The 22,219-nt window shown below is 47.8% G+C and overlaps 2 protein-coding genes across 6 annotated transcripts in view; one reads left to right on the plus strand and one right to left on the minus strand.

Annotated features, from left to right (window-relative positions):
- LOC137421260 (GMP reductase 1-like) overlaps positions 1-22,219 on the plus strand; it is a 905,715-nt gene that overhangs the window by 271,135 nt on the left and 612,361 nt on the right. The window lies entirely within an intron of this gene.
- LOC137421265 (furin) overlaps positions 1-22,219 on the minus strand; it is a 141,862-nt gene that overhangs the window by 26,438 nt on the left and 93,205 nt on the right. For all 4 annotated transcript variants that reach the window (XM_078771639.1, XM_078771641.1, XM_078771642.1 and 1 more), the window contains 5 exons: positions 9,191-9,363; positions 8,190-8,402; positions 4,444-4,544; positions 3,915-4,018; positions 2,888-3,005 (listed from right to left, as the gene is read on the minus strand). In XM_078771639.1, coding sequence (XP_078627765.1) covers positions 2,888-3,005; positions 3,915-4,018; positions 4,444-4,544; positions 8,190-8,402; positions 9,191-9,363 — 709 coding nt within the window. The remainder of the gene's footprint in view (positions 1-2,887; positions 3,006-3,914; positions 4,019-4,443; positions 4,545-8,189; positions 8,403-9,190; positions 9,364-22,219) is intronic.

Raw genomic sequence — 22,219 nt, forward strand, 5'->3', positions numbered from 1 at the left:
AATCCCTCATGCAGAACTCTGCCTGTGAAGCACCAAGGTGAAGGTTTGGAGTATGCCTATGCACATTCACACAAACAGCGCCTTCAGAAAGTATTCACACCTCTTGACTTTTTCACATTTTGTTGTGTTACAGCCTGAATTTAAAATGGATTCAATCGAGATGTTTTTTGTCACTAATCTACACATGAGATGAGATGAAAATTGAACTCTTTGGCCTGAATGCAAAGCGCTACGTCTGGCGGAAACCGAGCACAGCTCATCACCCATCTAACACCATGCATAACGTGAAGCACGGTGGCTGCAGCATCATGCTATGGAGATGCTTTTCAGCGGTAGCGACTGGGAGAATTGTAAGCAAAGTGGGAACAATGAATGGATCCAAATACGGACAAATCATTGAGGAGAACCTGCTTCAGAATGTAAACGACCTTAGACTGCAGTGAAGATTTATGTTCCAACAGGACAATGCCACCAAGCATACAGCCAAAGCAACGCTGCAATGGCTTCAGAACAAAAGGCCCAGCCAAAGCCCAGACTTGAATCCCATTGAGAATCTGTGGAAAGACTAAGATTGCTGTTCACCAACGCTCCCCATCCAACTTGACAGAGCTTGAGCAAATCCGCAAGGAAGAATAGGAGAAATTCCCCAAATCCAGATGTGCAAAGCTGATACAGACATACCCAAGAAGACACAAAGCTGTAATCGCTGCCAAAGGCGCTTCTACGAAGTACTGACTCAGGGGGTTGAATACTTATGTAAATTAGATATTTCTGTTTTTCATTTTTGATTATTTTGTAAAATTTTTCCAAAAACATGTTTTCACTTTCTCAATAGTATGGTATTATGAGGTATTATGTGTGGATCAGTGAAATTAAAACAATGTTTTAATCCATTTTAAATTCAGGCTGCAACACAACAAAATGTGGAAAAAAAAAATCAAGGGGTGTGAATACTTTGTGAAGGCAATGTACATTTTGATTCTGGTGTTGGTTGGTGTTGAAGGCACTGTAGCCTGGTGTTGGCTTAGCAGTTAGGGTGCTGGCTTGGGATCCTAGGATCCAGAGTTCGAATCCCAGTCGATTGTTGAATTAACACCAAGGGGTTGACTCAGCCCGTCATCCTTCCAAGGTCGGCAAATTGAATACCAGCTCGCTGGGATGAATGTGCCGGTGTGTGCCCCGGTTTAGAATAGGTACACCGTATCCCTGCATGTCGTAAGAGGTGACTAAAGGGTTGGCGTCAGGAAGGGCATCCGGCCATAAAAACATTGCCTCAACTATAACGGCACTCAGTAGAGAGCATACCTTCGCCTGGTTGGCCATATCACTCAATGGTGAAGAATCCCTTAAAAAATTAAATAATTATACGACCATAAGGCAGAAAATTCTACTAGCTGGATCCGGATCCAGATCTTCACCAAAATTGAATCAGTTCTTCCTTGTCACACACACAACCTCTCCAACAAGTTTCGTCCAAATCCATCCATAACTTTGTGAGATATCCTGCTATGTATCGTTTTGGCCCTATCTCTCAATGGTGAAGAATCACTTTAAAAATTAAATAATTCTCATATCCGAATCCATATTCAGATCTTCCCCAAAATCGAATCGATTCTTCCTTGTCACACGCACAACCTGTCCACAAAGTTTCGTCCAAATCTGTCCATAACTTTTTGAGCTATCCTGCTACGTATAGTTTTTGGCCCCATCTCCCAATGGTGAAGAATCGCTTTAAAAATTATACTAGCCGAATCCCAATTCGGATCTTCACCAAAATGTAATAATTTCGTCCTTGTGACACACACTACCTCTCTGCCCAATGTCGTCGGAATCCGTCCACAACCTTTTGAGATATCTTGTTCACAAACAAACAAACAAACGGACAGACGGACAGACAGGGGTGAAAACATATCCTCCATCCACCTTTGGTGGTGGAGGTAAAAAGGGAACCATGATGATTGTCATGGGGCCCACAAGACCCCTGCTGCTTTAGCAGGGAAAATGGCCTTAAAAAGGGAAATTTTTAATTTTATTCTATAAATCACACAGGACGTTATCTATCTATAATTCCAGTAATCTCTGTTTGTACGTCTGTACGTTTGTACGTCTGTTTGTCTGTGACCGCTGTTTCTCGACAACCACGGGTCCGATATACTTTTAACTTGCCAGGTATATTGCTGGGGACCCGAGGATGTGCCTTTTCAAGGTTTCATATTAATCGGACAATTACTTACCGAGCTATGTCCAAAAAACGATTCAACCAATCAGAGAGCAGCGAACGATCGCGTGTGCCGAACGTGGAGGACACACTCTGCCTCGGATGGCACATTTGAGAGCGTATTCATTTATTTCACGTTTGCAAACTATGTTGGCGTTAAACTATGTTTTAAAACTAATAAAACCGAATTTGCGATTCATTCGCTTTCCTGCGCGTTTGTGCACGCGATGGCGATTTCTTTACCAAACTCCGGAAGCCGTTCGCTTTGGACCAAACCATTGCATGTAAATAGAGGGGGGGGATTGTCACCGTACTCGCAAGCCGTTCGCTTTGGACCAAACCATTTCATGTAAATAGAGGGGGGGGATATAATTTTAGATATAGATATAGTACGGGCAATGCCCTAGTATTATTAATAGGAAAGTTTCACGAGTTAAATAAGTTTTGGAAAATATATATATAATTAGTCTTAAAAGTATACTGCTTAGAAGCAAAATATATTGCTCCTCAACTATTGAATTATAAACGTTTATTAAAATCAGAACAATGTTATTTGTACAAATCACAAATCGCAGAACAATTTCTACTGTTGCACAGCAAGGTCATGTAAAGTGTGCCCTCTGCTGGTAATAAGCGGAAGCAAAACATACATGGTTCACGCAGAGTTACCTTGTCTCATTCACGACCAGTATGGTGCATATCCGTTGTGGGGCAACTGCGCTCCAGTTTCGAGCTGCAGTTACAAGGTCACCGGCATTCATAAGCCCATAGCCAAATGAGTGGCTCACTGCACGCAGACAAAAGCGCGAGCGCAATGTCCTCGTCAAACTTCAGCAACGCACCAATCAAAATCAGGTGATGCAAGCAGCAAATGTTCATGCGTTTACGTTACGTTGCACAAAGGCCATATAAATAACTTTCGAGTGAAATTTGTTAAGAAAGTTCGATACTGAAAGGTCCCGCGTTCCGCCCGGGGTGGTTGGGGGGTGGTGGGGACCATAAAATGCTGAACTTCTATTGGTGGATGCATTCCAGACAATCTTGGAGGGTGGACGGGGAATTTTGTTTACCTTACAAAACCATTGTCTAGACCTCATTAAAGAGATTATAAAGGCAGGCGAGTAAAGTTTGCGATTGCATTGCAAACAATTCCAGACTGAGGGATTCTATGGAAATTTGCTTGGTACACCTTTTTTTCTTCTTTTTTTCTTCTTTTTTTTTGCATACAAGATCGAGGCTCGTGAAAGAGCTAAATGGATCTAGCGGCCATAAAATTGATCCGAGATCAATCGTCCAATCACAAGCTCTTACATCATGACGTGAACATCCATATTCAGAAGCGCTTCTAATATCTCATCTGTTTTACTGCATCCCAGCAGACAAATGATAGATGGTACAATTTATTATTTAGTTGACAAATACCTGAGTGTCTACTTTATGAGGCTAATGGCACAGGGAGATATAAATAATTAGAACTCTCTGAGTAACAATCATTTCAGACTCTACTTGAGATTCATGATTCAGGTAAGCATCGTGACCAAACAGTGTATCCATTGGTGGAGGTTTTTCTACTTAGAGGTAGATTCAAGAGTGTCAGGTAATACAGCGATGGCAAACATTCAGTGGTGATATTGCAAGAATATAAAAGGCTTTGGTTGAGGATTGAAGGAATCAGGTCATTTTGCATCGAGCTCACCTGCACGGCCTACACCATTCATCTTCCAGTCATTGGCTTGAAGGAACTGAGGTTTCGAAGTTTGAACCACCAAGTGCTGCACGTCGCGCCATGTCAGCTCGGGGCTGGAAGGTTAAGTGATAAGAAATCGCAAATATTGTATCCTTCATTATGAGTAACCAGTTCTACCAATAAAAAAAAGAAATAAATAAGGCGCATGACCTTCGACAAGGCAATTCAGACCTCTCGAGGACATTTTACCCTCAACAGGGCTATTGTAGGCAGGTATGACAAAGGTCTAAAAACGACGGAAGGCCACATTTCTCCAAAAGATTTGCAGTTAAAACACAAACATGACTCCAAGCGGTCTGGAATAGAGCAGTTTGCATGAGGTTGGGGGTTTCAAAACCGGTGCAAAAGCGCCGACATGATGACTGATAAACAAGCAGAGCATAATTACAGCGCAGAGAGCCAGACTACACAGGACCGCCTTTCAGCGGAATCGGTGGCGAATGCCATGTCAGTTTACGGTGTCGGAAGCCTTTCGTACTTGGCTTCGAGCGCGAGGGCGAAGATCCCGGCAGCAAGGGGCGCCGAGGCCGACGTCCCCGTGTGGCTTGTGGTGCAGCGCTGGTGCAGGTCTGTCGTTACCTGCGCTCCGACAAAGCCAACGACAAAGAGGAAAACCAGGAAATGAGAGCCAAAAGAGGCAATCGACAAACCCTGCATTACACAACACCAATATCAAGTGACTCCGACGGCCTTTAACTCCGATGAGTACAATTCCTCAGGTAGGTTGAGGAGTCCTGCAGTTACAGCAAAACAACCTCTAGAGGAGAGTGGGAAGGGGAGCATGGGGGTGCAGGTAAATAAATAGCTGTTCTCACGACCACTTCTGGCTAAAGCACTTGATACATCAGTTCTTTATCACCTCAAAAGGCCTGTGTTGATTAAACAGGGCTCATAAGTTGTAAGTGAAATAGATTTGAACAAAATGACTTCAATGGCTGGAAAAACCCGAAAATGTTAACACAGCAGAAAGATCAAGCAGCTAGCACCAGGGAGCCAAAAATAGGAAGAATAAAAGGAAAAATGAACGGATTCGTTAAGCGACAGCTTTGCCGTGAACATCTCACAAAGGCCTTTGGGACTAGCGTGTTCTTTCCATCGTATGCACAGAATTGTGTTGACTTATCTGTAATTATTTCAATGCAAGCATAAAGTAGGAAGCATCTGAAAAATGCAAAGCCCGTCTGCGTCTGTTTGTATTCAGATGTCTTCTTCTTCTTCCGTATGCTCAAAATAACGAAGACAATTTTAAAAATACAAAATTAAAATTGATGATTTTATGCAGGTTTGACCTTTGAACTTTAGATCTCATAAATTAATCAGCTTTGAGATTTTGATTGGCGAACCAATTGTGTGACCTGCAAATTCTTAAGATTTCAGGTCAATTGGACAAAAATTGGCATTTTTACACAACCTTAACCTTTGACCTTTTGATCTAAAAAAAAAAAAAATTGGCTTCTAGCATTTGATTGGTTAACCAACTTAGTGATCCAATATGCAAATTCTTATAATTTCAGGTCAATCGGATGAAAATGTATTTCATGTGACAATGACCTTTGACCTTTTAAACAAATTATTAACTTGTCTTCTCCATATTCTCATAATAAAGGTTTCTTGAAAATTTGATGACAAAACTCACTCAAATGGTAAATTTAAATTTCAAGTCAATTGGATGAAAAGTGATTTTAGGTGATGCTGACCTTTGACCTTTTGAACAAATTATTAACTTGTCTTCTCCATATTCTCATAATAAAGGTTTGTTGAAAATTTGATGACAAAACTCACTGAAATGGTAAATTTAAATTTCAAGTCAATTGGATGAAAAGTGATTTTAGGTGATGCTGACCTTTGACCTTTTGACCAAATTATTAAGTTGCCTTCTCCATGTTCTCATAATAAAGCATTGTTGAAAATTTGATGAGATAACTCTAATGGAAAATTGAAATTTCAGGTCAATTTGATGAAAATGGATGATTTTATGTGATGCTGACCTTTGATGTTTTGACCTTTTGACCAAATTATTAATTTGCCTTTTTCGTATTGTCATAATAAAGTTTTGGTGAAAACTTGATGGCAATAGCTCAAATGGTAAAATAGTTTTGGCCCGGACGGACACACCACACACACGGGGGAGTGGGTCTCTCTCTCTCTACACACACAACACACAACACACAACACACAACACACAACACACAACACACACACTTACAAAACCCCGTGTCCTGTTGTGCAGGGGACGGGCAAATAATGGCTAACTCTGTACGGTATCATGAACCCAGTGGTTGTGTCTTTCTTACCGTGAAGATCATAAAGTAGTCGATGCAATTGCTCAGAAGATACAATGACACCAGTCTGTGGCAACGGCCATTAAGTTGTAGGAGGATTGCTCAATGTTGCGCTATTCTTAACCTGGACGGTCTTGCATAAGGGCACGAGGAATCTTTGGGAATATCCTGGCAATTCCAGCTTGTCATGGCTCCGTGGCATAAATGGTGCGGAAAGGGTGTTTTACTTGGAGAAAGCTGGCAGTTTATGATGGTACTTGTGGGCAGTATTTCCGGTGTTTGCAAACATGATTGCCAGAGTGAATATCCTGCCTTGCTTATAAGACTGGAACCTGCCTGGCTGAGAGAACTAAGTACGGGAAGGATTTTCCAAAAATATGAAGAACAGCACAACCCTTAGGGGGCAGTATTCAAGGTAGCATTTGAAATGGTCCGTCTTGGATACCTGTTTATGATGATGGTGTGAGTGCCGCTTTACACGAATCTCTTCCCTTCGTTGGCGTGCTAACGAAGCATTATGCGTTGTGTGTTGGCTGTATAGGTTAAAATGGGTGGTGAGCAGGTGAGCTGGTGAAAAACCTGTACAGAGAAGCGATCAAAGTGATAGAGGTGTGTGCTATCGCTCTCCCACTCTCTAATTCCTATGAGTATCATTGGCTGCAGGTGCAGTAAATGCAACGTGAAGTCTGATGCACATCGGCGCAGCAGAATGGCCAGGTCGTCGGTATGATGACGGCTTCCCTTGATGTCCATTGTGGACACAGATGTCTGCAGATGCTGCGCGGTGATGCCTAAATTGGTGCCACCACCACCTTTCATGGGCACATTTATCCATGACGTAGTGCTGCCGATGCTGACCGACAGGTGCAGTTTGATATCTGTGTGTCCTTCTCATAGCCTTAGCCTATAGAGGCTTCCCCCGCAAGACAGTGGGGATCCATTACCCTGGACAAGGGGCTCATACCAGGTACTGTCAGCTGGGGCCAGCTGAGCCCGGGACTCGCATAGGGGCAGGGACATCGCTGCCTGAAGTAGCTGAAAAAAGCTACCGTGCTGCATAGCTTGTTACTTGGAAAATCGAATATTTTTCAGGTATATTGGTTGGTCTTGTGCATTATTCTGTCTGTCTACCATCTGCAGGTCACAATTTTAAACCGATCTTCACAAAACTTCAAGTGGTAGAGTTGGTAATAAGGAAGAAACATGTTGACATTGAGGTCAAAGGTCATCTCGAGGTCAAACTTCCAAAATTGTCATTTTTTTCATCCAATTTACCTGAAAGTTGAACAGCATTGCATATCGAGTCAGTAAATTCGGAAACCAACTATTTTGAGGGCAAAAGGTCAAAGGTCAACTCAAGGTCAAACATCTAAAATCATAAATTTTCATTTGAAAAATAATCAATTAATGCCTGATTTAACCGAGCTTTGATCAATATCGTCAATTTAAATCTTGATGAAATGGACAATTTGATGTATCCAAAGAAACTTTTTTGGGGTATCGTTGCAAGTATCGTCTTGCTCGTTTATACCTTCATGGCATCACCAGAAATACAAAACCGAGATTCAAAAAGCAAGGCCATTGGCTAGGCCTGCTCGAACGTCTTCACTTCTTCGGGCGGGACTTGCTATTGTTATTAATTTCTCAATGGGCCAAATCTGACTTTGCAATACAGTCCGAGTGATGAAGCGAACATTTCCTTTGCAGATTCATTTCGCAGTCAATCTCGACTTCAGTTTATTTTAATGATTGTCGCATTGTTTGTCAAGTCCCGTGGACCTCCAAGAGAAGTTTCTGGAATAATCAACAGCATGTTAAACTAATCTATTGTTTGGGAAGATGGGGAAGGGGGGCACAAATAAGTAGGAGAAGAAGAAACACCAGACAGGTTTAGAGGCAGCAGTTGAGCAAACAAGAGGGAAAAGAATGTTGTTTCGCTCACAATTTTTCGCTCTCCTAAAGTCCCACTGCTGAATGTGGTGGCAAGTGTCGAGGAACACGGCTCGCTGTACCATGGAACCAGTCCGTTCTCAGTCGAACTGCTGATGGACAGTGTATAGATGCTGTTGGTGTAGCCATCGCAGTTGCAGTTGTCCTTCCTTGTGCCGCCATTTCCCGATGCCCACACAAAGATGGATCCAAGACCTGATCGACCCTGCGTGGTGGTTTCGGGGGACATAATCGCATAGCGCCCTCAGTAGGTCATGCCATTGTAAAAGAGTAATTAATTTAGACAAAATAAATGATAAAGGATGAAAAGAGGAATTACTACTACCACTAATCCATATACTCAGATGAGGGTTCCCTTCCGACAGGGAGGTTATGGCGGGAATGTTGGAATTTTTTGCCTATAGCCATACCATATTCGCCATATTTTGCTATCTTTAATGTCCATCAACTAATGCTGGCAGACGGGATGACTGCTTAACGTCTGAAGGAAGGCACACACATTGATGTCTCACTCTGCCTGTGAAAAACCAGGACAACAGTTTATAGCTAGGTAGAGATTCTAACCCAGGCTCAATAGCTTAGAGGTGAGTGTGTGACCCTTTAGGCCATCCTGCCAGCCCAAGAAAAGAGCACATCGAGCTGAATTGCCATCTATATAAACAAAAGTATTAACCCATTTCATTCCTCTTTGACCAATGATAGAAAGAAGACCAAAAATTAAATAAAGAAATTGCCAATTAAATTCTTGATATTTTTCTTCATTCAAAAAAATGAAATGAAAGGTATAAATTATCTAAATGATAAATCGAAGATATGTTTAATAAAACAAATTCGTTTTGCACATTTTTTCAGAACGATTCCTTGCGGAGAGATTGGGAATGCGCATACCGAGGATAAAAGGTTTAACTTGGTATTTGGATTGTAAAAACAATTGGTATCAATAAGCCAATGAGAGGAAACGTTGCACAAAAATTCATCTTTGTGAGTGGCTACCTCAGAAATTCCTTTTTGAAAGGCTTCGCGAGCCAGGGGTCCTGGACCATCAACCGTGAGCCCATCGTCCTCAGGACCCCAGCTGGCGCTGTAGATGTGTATATGCTGAGGATTGAGGCTGAGAGATCCCGCCTCAATTATGTCTGTCACATCTCCATCCAGCATCCGAACTCCTAAGATGAGAGGCAATTATAAAAGTGACGATGGGTTGTTGTAACAGAGATGGGATGGTAAAAAACGAGTGAGAAGCAACTGCACACCCTTAGATAGTAGCTAGCTATGATTGGCATGGTGGATAACTAAGGTATGGATCGAGGATTGGATACCTGTATAGCAATTGTGATGTCTGTGAGAGGATCTCATCAAAAGGTGAATGTGTGTGTGTGTGTGTGTGTGTGTGTGTGTGTGTGTGTGTGTGTGTGTGTGTGTGTGTGTGTGTGTGTGTGTGTGTGTGTGTGTGTGTTTGTTCATTGTTCACCCCCCAAAAAACCCCAAAACTCCCAAAACAAAACAAAAAATAAAACTAGAGAGGAAGAAAAATACTTCAATGTCAGTGTCATAATGTCATAAAATGTCATTATCTGTGTGCAAAGTTTGAACAACATCGGTAAATGCATGTCCGATACATGGTTGAGGACGTGTTCAACATCGGGGTTTTTTACAACTGAAATGGCCGCCAGTCGGACATCTTTGTTCGCACAGCGAAACAAAATGATGTGCATATGTATACTGTACCATCATGTATCGTGTTTGTGCCAAGCATAAACAAAATTTGTCCATACATCTCCAAAATATGGTTGCGGATGCACACATGGACGGACGGATGGACAGACGACACCAAGTCCATAAGCCCCCATTTTGGACCAAGTCGAACGGGGGGTAATTTTTAAAAATTAATTTTAAATAACTTAGCACAGTTGTTATATGGGCCAAATAGACTCCTCCTGCATTCTCCTTCCTTGTGTGTATTTCACATCGAATGATGCAGGGTCTTTAACCGGTTAGGGATGTCAGGATGGCCTAAAGGTACACACACTCACCTCCAAACTGTCTATCCTCGGTATGAACCCAACCCAGCTATAAACTGGCATCCCGTTGATTCAGCGGCAGAGTGATTCATCAAGGTGTGTGCCCTCCCTCTGATGAACGTTAAGCTGGGCATCCTGTCTGCCAGCATTCGTTGGTGGACATTAAAGATCCCACGATGTCACCATGAACAGGTTACAAATTCCTGCCATAACCTAGGTGGGGCACCGTATCAGTGGCACAGCCCTGTTCTCAGCCAATGATGTTACCCTGCAGCCTGGTGCCACATACCAACGGAGAAGATTAACCCTTAAGCACCAAGCATTGCTGGCAAGACTGGCACGTTGTGCGTGGAGATCGTGCCAGCGTAAGCTCATTTTGATTAGACATTGCACGTATGGGTACAAAGGTACCCACGCTAATTCCACCATATCCACTTTTTTGAAATACCAACTTCTTTCCTGGAAGTCCTTGTAGTGTCCTTCTGTTTTTTATCTCCCCCCCCCCCCCCTCCCCCTACACGCTACTATTAGCCTTCCCGTGCCTCCTCACCCCAAGCCCTCTCCCTCCCACAGTTCTCCCGATGTCCCTGCTCTCAAATGTTGTGTTTGTGTCCTTCCCCATCTCTCCCCATCTTGTCTACCGCTCCCCTTATTATATGTTTTATGTGTCTGTTTGATTTTTTTTTTTGTGATTGAGGTTAAGCAACCCATCAAATATCTTGTCTGGCCTACCTGTGCCATAAACACGGCATGGATCTTCACTCTTCAGTGTAACATTTCCTACGAGCTTTTGATAGGATGTAGAGTTAGGAGTCTTTCTGGAATTCCATACCAAGTGCTTCCAATAGTTCTTTCAGATTATGAGGTTGTTGATGTCAAGCCTGTTACTGGTGTTACATCGCACAGACCTTGCAATCAGACTTCAATGAACAGGTAATTCTTTCAATCGGTGTAAAGAAAATGCCACATACGAATCGTGGGAAATGCAGAAGCTGCGTCTGAGAATTTATTATTTATTATTTCACAATATTATGGCAGAAGATTATTTGTTTTTGCATTTTCCACTGCTGTTGTGATTAGTTGTGATTAGTTCTGATCTTTTCCATTCGGCATCCAACACTCGCAGCAAGAATCTTATCTACAGATGCTCTTCAAATATGTTTTTTTTCTTCTCAATAATAACGACATCTTACCTACTTGGACAACGAGGGCAACACACTATTATCAGCACATGAATTTGCAATATGCAGATGTACGGTGTGCATACAATTTAAAATATATATATCTACAGATAAAGCTGAAGCAAATTGTGTGGCAGCCGAGTGTTCCCATCTATATAATAATATGCTAAGATGTCAAGGGGGTCCATCCTTATGGAGCTAAAGACTCTTTCCGCCGACGGCCCCCACACACCACTGACCTCTACCCCCCCAAATTGGATGCGGGATGTCGTCCCAACGTACAAACCACTCTTCGATTTTTCCTGCTGCCATCGACGTCCACATCGCTAGAAACGCCAACTTTGCTTCTCCAGGGGGAGGGAGCACGACCTTTGCTTCTCCGGGATGGGGGGTGAGGGGAAGAGTGTCCGATCTTTTCTTCCCATATCCTTCTTCTTCTATACGCTAAAGCTTTTCTGGGGTGGGACTTTTACCACGGGTTTCCGCTAGTGTTACATACAGACTTGGCATTTAATATGGAATATTTTTTTTGTGGGGGTGAACTTACTTTTCAAGATGCCTTAGAACCAAAAGTTCATTGGAATTATGTTGAAATTATTCTAGATTTTGTTAATGTGACCTTTAAAAGAAACAAAAACCACATTTGACATTTCAAAACAAATAAATTGATCCTTGAAAGTGATGTAAACTGATATCGAACTCAATTCATGGACAGTAGTGTGTTAAACTTCTGTACGTTTGCCAGAAGTATCTCTTTATTTTGCACATTGGCCAAATTTTTTTTTAACAAAAACAAAAGCTAAATTACGACTGGGATTACGGACAGTAAAATTACAGTTCAGTACTTCGTGTAACCCCCACGAGCATTCAGGAGAGCGCGTACACGTCGAGGCATGCTGTTCACGAGATTTGCCAAGGCTTGGACAGGAATCGCTTGCCATGCAGTGACAATAGCCTGCTGCAATTCACGCACAGAGGTCGGCTGCTGGTCCAAGTGGTCGATTTGACGCGTTAATTCTGCCCACAAGTTCTCTATCGGTTTCATATCCAGGGACATGGCAGGCCACTCCATATGCTCTACACCATGGTCAGAAAGAAAGTGTTGGATCATGCGAGCACGATGAGGCCGTGCATTGTCATCTTGGAAGACAAAGTTTCCTGGAAAGGCTGCACGAGTAAATGGAAGCAATGTTTCTTCCAGAATGGCCCTGTACTTGAACTGGTTCAGGTTTTCATTCAGAACAACCAGGTCAATTTTGCCCCCTGCATGAAAATCAACCCAAACGGTCACCCCACCACCTCCAGCTTGGACTCTTGGCACGATACAAACTTTGTTAGAGGCTTCATGCACTTGTCTGCGCACTCGGACGCGGCCATCTTGACGATAGACCAGAAGTCTAGACTCGTCACTGAAGATCACGTGATTCCAGTGTCCTGGCTGCCATTGATGGTGCTCTCTGGCCCACTGCAATTGGCACTGGCGGTGCTGTCTGGTCAGGCGTGGCTTTCTCAGGGGATGCCTGGCACGATAGCCTGCTTGAACCAGTCGTTGGTTGACTAGCTTTCTGGATACAGACACATTTGTCAGTTGCTGCCACTCAGCCCTAAGCTGATTAGCTGACTTGGTACGGCCATTGCGGACTAACCGGTGCAGCTGGCGATTATCCCTCCTTGTGGTTCTGCGGGGACGTCCTGGCCTCGGTATTGGAGTAGGGACACCCCTCTGAGCATTTCGTTTCAGGATCTTTGACACCTGACCTTGAGTGATGCCATACTGCCGAGCAATAGCGCGCTGTTTCATGCCGTAATTTCGTAAAGCCACCACTCCATGACAAACAGCATTGTCGAGTTGACGGACCATCTCCAGAGGAAGCGGCAATAACTTTTGGAGACGTGCAGCAGTTGTTTTACACTAACACAGAACGCAACAACCCTTGTATACCCGACTGTGAAGCCAATCATCAAATGCACCTGTCCGTACATTTTGCCACGCCACCTGTGATATAATCCTGTTGTTGACTTCTTGCTGCGACAGACAATCATTGACATGGTTCTTTTAACAAATAAATCACCAAAGTGTAAAAGAAACTCACCAGATTGATATACTGAGTTATGAAAGTAAACCCAAGTCAAGAAAAAAAAAAAATTCCATATTAAATGCCAAGTCTGTAATATACCCGTAGGACTGGTATGGCGACCTACTTCAAAAACAAAGAAAGCCAAGATGAGGTCTGTGAATGACAGGTAAATGACACATAAACAAGAACGGCACTCATCGAGCACATAGTCTCACCTTGCGCGTTCATTCTGAACAAAAATACCGTCGTTAACTGAACACGCTACTATTAGTAATATGGCCCATATACCCGTATCATCCATGCACCCTATTATGGCCCATATACCCATATCATCCATGTACCCTATTATGGCCCATATACCCGTATCATCCATGCACCCTATTATGGCCCATATACCCATATCATCCATGCATCCTATTATGGCCCATATACCTGTATCATCCATGTACCCTATTATGGCCCATATACCCGTATCATCCATGCCCTCTATCATGGCCCATATACCCATATCATCCATGTACACTATTATGGCCCATATACCCGTATCATCCATGCACCCTATTATGACCCATATACCTGTATCATCCATGCACCCTATTATGGCCCATATACCCGTATCATCCATGCACCCTATTATGACCCATATACCTGTATCATCCATGCACCCTATTATGGCCCATATACCCATATCATCCATGCACCCTATTATGGCCCATATACCTGTATCATCCATGCACCCTATTATGGCCCATATACCCATATCATCCATGCACCCTATTATGGCCCATATACCTATCATCCATGCACCCTATTATGGCCCACTGCTATTATGGCCCATATACCCGTATCATCCATGCAACCTATTATGGCCCATATACCTGTATGATCCATGCACCCTATTATGGCACATACACCCATATCATCCATGCACCCTATTATGACCCATATACCTGTATCATCCATGCACCCTATTATGGCCCATATACCCATATCATCCATGCACCCTATTATGACCCATATACCTATCATCCATGCACCCTATTATGGCCCACTGCTATTATGGCCCATATACCCATATCATCCATGCAACCTATTATGGCCCATATACCTGTATGATCCATGCACCCTATTATGGCACATACACCCGTATCATCCATGCACCCTATTATGGCACATATACCCGTATCATCCATGCAGCCTATTATGGCCCATATACCCGTATCATCCATGCAACCTATTATGGCCCATATACCCGTATCATCCATGCAACCTATTATGGCCCATATACCCGTATCATCCATGCACCCTATTATGGCCCATATACCCGTATCATCCATGCACCCTATCATGGCCCATATACCCGTATCATCCATGCACCCTATTATGGCCCATATACCAGTATCATCCATGCACCCTATTATGGCCCATATACCCGTATCATATACCCGTATCAATCCCTGGTGTTGGGCTAGCGGCTAGGGTGCCGGCTTAGGATCCTAGGATCCTGGGTTCGAATCTCGGTCGATCGCCGAATTAATGCCAGGGGGGTTGACTCAGCCTGTCATCCTTCCGAGGTCGGCTAATTGAGTACCAGTTCACTGGTAATTCCCTGTTTGTCGTTGAAGGCGGCAAAAAGGGTTGGCGTCAGGAAGGGCATCCGGCCGTAAAACATTGCTTCAAAAAGGGGACAAAAAAACAACAACTACCACGGTCCCCGAAAAGGCCAACCCCCGCTTTGCGGGGAAAAATGGCCTCTAAACGGTGGTTTTTTATACCCGTATCATCCATGCACCCTATTATGGCATATGTACCTGCATCATCCATGCACCCTATTATGGCCCATATACCCGTATCATCCATGCACCCTATTATGGCCCTTATACCCGTATCATCCATGCACCCAGCCAATTATGGCACATCGTTTCTTGGCATGGATTATGAATGTTATAAATTTATTTCTTCAGTTACATCAGATATATGAAGTTTCAGATAAGAATTTCAATTCAACCAATTATGGCTGGAATACCAATTCACTGATGACGTCATCATTATCACTCTATATACTCCATGGGGAGTTGATGACATGTGCCAAGTTTCAAAGTTTTTCGTTGAGCAGTTTCGGAGAAAATGATATCAATTTTTTTATATTTAACCATGTGATCTATGACGTCAGAGTTAACAATAAAATATTTTCTGCAATAAAATATTCAAAATATATGTACTACCTATGTTTACCCTATCGGACCCGCTGTCGACTTTAGTCGACTTTTTCCAATGTGTGGCTACAGGATCGAAATGAACGGGTCCGATAGGGTTAAAGTTTCGCATTGATCGGACAAGCGGTTGCAGAGAAAACCATTTTAAAGCGAAGATATATAGAGGTGGACACATACACACACACATGCACACGCACGCACACGCACGCATGCACACACCTTGCAATGGGCTCGCATTCCCTTCGGGGCAATACTACCAATGGTTATACAGTTAAAACGTCTCCTGGAGTTACCTACCATTTTGCTTCAGTGAAGGGCAAATGCCAAGGGTAGTTGATCTCTTAATGCCCAAAGAAAGCACACAAACAAGCTAAGGGAGTGTTGTGCACAGATTGGTTATAAGGTAAGGTGTCGACCAAAGTTGAAGGAGACTTGAAAACTCCTCTTTGAATGGTTTCCACCACCTGCGTGGAGTAAAGGAGGTGTACTAATGATATCCCCAAATCAACTGTTATTGATCTTTTCCCCCAGCAATCTGGGACTCACTTTTCTGACCTAGAGAGTCTGAGTCCAGCCAGGCTGAGTCGATACATCTGGTGATATTTGAACTCAGGACGACAAGATCCGAAGTCTACCATCTTAACCATTAAGCCATCACAAGGCATAGATCAGTTATGAAAGATAAAAAGAGGTGATTACTGGCATTTGTAAGCATTGTTGAGGTTTTTCTTTTGTATCTGACATCGCCACCTTTGTTATACAGGTGGGGCTAAGTTAGGAGGGAGGGACGATAGCATGTATGGAGGGACACCTTTATAGGGCAATCATGCCAGCAACGTTACCATCGAAAAAGTTTTTACAGCACAGGTTTTCTTGACAACGATATGTGGCGATCAGCATTGCCACAAGCTCAAGAGGAAGTCACATGCCAACATGAGTGCAGCACAAGATTGTCCACAACTTCTGGTGTCATATACTGTAAAATAGTCTTCTTCTTCAAAATTAAATTGTCCGTTTATACGTCCTTTCTCTGCTTAAATAAATGCATATTCCAAGAGGTAGATGGAAGAGTGGGAAGACTTGAAAAGTTTACAAAGAATGACCGTGTAGACCAATATGTAATCCATTGGTATGCAATAAATTTTTATCACAGAGCTCGTCACCCACGGCCATTTTAATGATGAAAGTGAGTAAAGCACATAAAGTAGAGGTGGAGTTGTACAAGGATACACAAGAAACTTTGGAGGAGGTGCAGGAGGAGGAGGGAGGGTGGGAGATGAAGCAGGAGAGGGAGGAGGAAGAGGAGGAGATTATACAGCCCATCTTGTCTGCACTGCACCAACCACAGTTACCATCAACCATCCACACACCAACTATCAGGGATGCCTCTTCGTGGTGGTTGTACCCCCCAATGAAAGTCAGCGGCCAAATCTTCCCTGCTGCCCAGATTCCTCAGGGCAGCGCGGTCACGGCCAGAGTGCCAATTGGTCGCCATGGACTGGCCCTTCCCTCTTGTCTCGATCTTTCTCTCTTCTCTTTCTCTCTAACTCTGTAATGGCCCTGACTTTGTGAAGGCGGGGATACACTGAAGGAGCTGGGGCTCCCACGTCGATCGGAAGAATGGACGCGACAAAAAGCTGGAATTCATCCGAGTTGCTTTAATCAAACCAAACACTCAGGCACTCTGAAAAGCCCGTTTATCGGGCAGCAATATATATACATATTATCCCGGAGCGTTTGCCCAGGAAAGGCGAGAGGGGGCGTGGCCCAGCGTCCTGGCTGCGGCCTGGCAAGTTGAGGGCGAGCCTGCCCGGGCATGCCCGGGCATGCCCGGGCGTCCCGACCGAGGCCTGGCAAGTTGAGCGCGGGCCTGCCCGGGCGTCCTGGACGAGCCCGGCATGGTGATCGCTCCGCGTCCTTGATAGGTGCAAGGCGATTGTGAAAACCCAGCGGTAGCCGCTACACACGTCCCCCCAGAATCGACTTGCACCGGCAGGGTCAATTTGAGGGGGGTCCTGATGACCCGGCCGAAGCGACCCCTGGCGGGTCGTGGGAGGGGGTCCGGTGTGGTGGTGGGCGGTCGAGTGGGGGGCACCGTGGACGGGGGGCGGCCTCGCCGTGGCGGAAGGGCCACCCGTGGTGGGTGGTCGACGTCCACGTGCGCCGGCTTGAGGCGGTCCACCGCAATCCAGTCCGACCTGCCACCGATGTCGATGACGAACGACTTGTCGTCCCGTCGCAGCACCCGGAAGGGCCCGTCGTACGGCGGCCGGAGTGGCCCCCGATGTGCGTCGTGACGCACAAAAACATACTCTGCTGTGCGAAGTGCTGGGGGGACGTAGGACTGGGGGTCACCGTGGTGGGATGTTGGCACGGGGGCAAACCGTCGGGCGGCCTCCTGGAGGTCCGAGCGCTGGTGAGCTGCGGACCAGGGACTGGTAGCGTCGGGCACGAATTCGCCCGGGACGCGTAGCGCCTGGCCATAGACAAGCTCGGCGGTGGATGCCTGGAAATCCTCCTTGGCGGCCGTGCGGAGGCCCAAAAGGACCCACGGCAGCCGGTCGGCCCAACCGCCGTCTTGAAGGCCGGCCATGAGCGCAGCCTTCATGGAGCGGTGGAATCGCTCGCACAACCCGTTTGCTTGGGGGTGGTAGGCCGTAGTACGGTGGAGCTTGACCCCCAGGTTGCGGGCGACCGCGCCCCACAGCTCGGAGGTGAACTGTGGTCCGCGGTCTGACGAGATGTCCGCCGGTGCGCCGAAGTGGGCGACCCAGGTGGCGATGAAAGCCTGCGCCACGTCGGCGGTGGTGGTGGAGACGAGGGGAACGGCCTCCGGCCACCTGGTGGTCCTGTCCACCATGGTGAGCAGGTGTGTGAACCCCCGTGGCGGGGGGAGGGGGCCCACCAGATCCACGTTGACGTGGTCGAAACGTCGTTCGGGCACGGTGAAAGGTGCCAGCGGGGCCTGGGTGTGTCGGTGGACCTTGGCCCGTTGGCAGGCCGTGCAGGTGCTGGTCCAATCGCGGACGTCCCGACGACGACCGTGCCAGACGAATCGCGCCGACACCAGCTTCTGGGAAGCTTTCCGGCCCGGGTGGGAAAGGCCGTGGAGGGAGGCGAAGATGCGGCGTTGCCAGATGACGGGCACGATGGGGCGAGGCTGGCCTTGGGAGACGTCGCAGAGCAGGACAGTGTCCGCGAAGGGGATGTCGGCCAGGCGGAGGCCCGGGTCCGCCGCCCGGAGGGCTTGCACCGTGGTGTCGGTGGTTTGGTCCGCCGCCATAAGCGCAAAGTCCACGCCCAGGTGGACCGCGTTCGCGCTGGCCCGGGAAAGACAGTCGGCCACGGCGTTGTTTTTGCCGGCGACGTGCCGGATGTCCGTGGTAAACTCCGACACGGCGGAGAGGTGGCGCTGTTGGCGGGCCGACCACGGCTCCGTGACCTTGGCCATGGCGTAAACCAATGGCTTGTGGTCGACGAACGCCGTGAAAGGTCGGCCCTCCAGGAGGTGGCGGAAATGGCGGACGGCCAGGTGTAGACCGAGGAGCTCCCGGTCAAACGTGTTGTATTTGAGCTCGTTCGGCCGGAGCTGCCGGCTGAAAAAAGCGAGTGGCTGCCAAACCCCGTTCACCCATTGCTCATGTACCGCGCCCACCGCGTAGTCGGAGGCATCCGTGGTGAGGGCGATGGGAGCGTTGAGCACCGGGTGAGCGAGCAGTGTTGCGTCGGCGAGGGCCCACTTTGAGCTTTGGAAGGCCGCATCCATTGCTGCGGACCAGGCGATGTCGTGCTTGGCCGGCTTGCCCCGGAGGGCTTCGTAGAGGGGCCGCATGTGTTGAGCAGCGCGGGGCACGAAGCGGTGATAAAAATTCACCATTCCCAGGAATTCCTGCAGGGCCTTTATGGTGCGGGGACGCGGGAACGTGGTGATGGCCTCGACCTTGGTTGGCAGCGGCACGGCCCCGTTCTTGGTGATGTGGTGGCCCAAAAAATCAACGGCCATCGTGCCGAAGTGGCATTTGGCCTGTTTGACGATGAGGCCGTGCTCGCTGAGGCGCCCGAACAGTGTTCGGAGGTGGAGGACGTGCTCGGCCCGGGACGTGCTGGCGACGAGGATGTCGTCCAGGTAAACGAAAAGGAATGGCAGGTCACGCAGCACGCCGTCCATCAAGCGCTGGAACGCCTGAGCCGCGTTCTTGAGACCAAACGGCATCCGCAAGAATTGGAATAAGCCGAACGGCGTGATGACTGCCGTTTTAGGGACGTCGGCCGCCCTGACAGGTACCTGGTGATATCCCCGTATGAGATCAATTTTCGAAAAAATGACCCGTCCCGCCAGACGGGCAGAGAAGTCTTGGATATGCGGGATCGGGTACCTGTCGGGGGTGGTAGCGTCATTGAGACGGCGGTAGTCGCCACACGGGCGCCATCCACCCCCCGGCTTTGGCACAATGTGCAGTGGCGAGGCCCACGCGCTATCGGAGCGCCGCACGATGCCGAGGTGCTCCAACGCGTCGAATTCGGCCTTCGCCACGGCGAGCTTGGCTGGGTCGAGGCGGCGGGCCCTGGCGTAGACCGGCGGGCCCGTGGTTGGTATGTGGTGCTCGATCCCATGCCGTACTGCGACGGCCGAAAACGTCGGCCGGGTGAGGGCCGGGAACTCCGTGAGCAGGCGAGCAAACTCGTTCGCCGCCGGGACGGCGCATGCCAGCTCGGTCGGCGCGGAGCTGCTCAATGTGCATACCAGGGAGCTGAAGGTTTCGGCGTTGATTAAACGACGCCATTGGACGTCCACCAGCAGTCCGTGTGCGCAGAGGAAGTCGGCGCCTAGCAGAGCCATGGGCACGTTTGCGGTTACAAACGTCCAAGCAAAGCGTTGGCCGCCGAAGCAGAGGGTGACAACGTTGCGCGGGCCGAAGGTGCGGATGGTCGATCCGTTGGCCGCAACCAAGGAGGGGCCGCAAACCGCAGATTGCCTGTCCTGGTCAGAGGCGGGTATGACGCTCAGTTGGGCGCCGGTGTCGCACAGGAAGCGCCGTCCGGACGCTTTATCCGTGATGAACAGTAAGTTGCCCGTGTGGCCGGCGCTCATGGCTGGTAATGAACGCCGGCCCGGCCGTTTCCCGGCCTGCCGAAGGTGCACGGGGGTCGGCATGTCCGGGCCTTCTGTCCGAACCTGGCATGATAGTAACACCACGCTTGGTCAGGTGGAGGCCCCGGTCGTCGTGCTGGAGGTGGTCAGCTCGGTGTAGCGGCCGCCAATTGCGTCGGCAGTTCGGTCGTTGACCGTGCCGGGTGCTCGGGCGCCATGGGTGTTGCGTCAGACGGCGGTGGGTCCCATGTCGCCGCTGCGATGCGCTGTCCTGCGGCGGAGATCTTGTCGGCTTCTCTGGCAAGGGCCCGGGGATCTGTGATCGTCGTGCTTGCCAGGGCGAGGCGTACCGGGTTAGGCAGCTGACGGAGATACAGCTCCCGGAACAGGAATGCCGGAGAGTGCTCGCCGAGCAGTGAAAGCATGTAGTCCATTCGCTCAGAAGGGCGCGTGTCGCCGAGCTCGGGCAGGTCGAGCAGGCGCCGTGCGCGCTCCGCCGATGGGAGGGCGAAAACGTCGAGGAGAAGCTTCTTAATCACGCCGTATTTGTCAGCGGCTGGCGGGCTCTCGAGGAGGCTCAGGGCGCGGGCCGCGGTGGCCGAACCGAGCGCTGCTACCACATGGTGGAAGCGGGTGTCGCCGGCCGTGATGCCTCGCAGGGCGAACAGGGAATCCGCCTGTGCGAACCAAACCGCCGCGTGAGCCTCCCAGAAGGTAGGCAGTTTAAGGGCGACTGCCGTGTCCATGTCGGTAGGTCACCAATGAAGGAGCTGGGGCTCCCACGTCGATCGGAAGAATGGACGCGACAAAAAGCTGGAATTCATCCGAGTTGCTTTAATCAAACCAAACACTCAGGCACTCTGAAAAGCCCGTTTATCGGGCAGCAATATATATACATATTATCCCGGAGCGTTTGCCCAGGAAAGGCGAGAGAGGGCGTGGCCCAGCGTCCTGGCTGCGGCCTGGCAAGTTGAGGGCGAGCCTGCCCGGGCATGCCCGGGCATGCCCGGGCGTCCCGACCGAGGCCTGGCAAGTTGAGCGCGGGCCTGCCCGGGCGTCCTGGACGAGCCCGGCATGGTGATCGCTCCGCGTCCTTGATAGGTGCAAGGCGATTGTGAAAACCCAGCGGTAGCCGCTACAACACCATCTTTGATGTGGGGGATCTCTGGTTTGCTCCTGTAAGATCGATCAGCTGTCTCCGTGCCGCAGATTCGTTCGAGAGAACTGTCCGGGGCTATACAACAACAACAACAACAACAACATCAACAACAACCATCCACACACTAGTTACCTACAAAATTCCTGCCAGTATTGCTGTACCCCTTTGTCTCCAATGCATCAAGGTACATACATCACTTCGATTTAAATCTATATACTCTTTCTACTGCCAATACCTTTCTCGGGAGACCAATCCATACATAAACTATACTCTTT

Source organism: Myxine glutinosa, chromosome 2, assembly GCF_964187855.1.
Source record: "Myxine glutinosa chromosome 2, kmMyxGlut1.1, whole genome shotgun sequence".
Lineage (NCBI taxonomy): Eukaryota > Metazoa > Chordata > Myxini > Myxiniformes > Myxinidae > Myxine > Myxine glutinosa.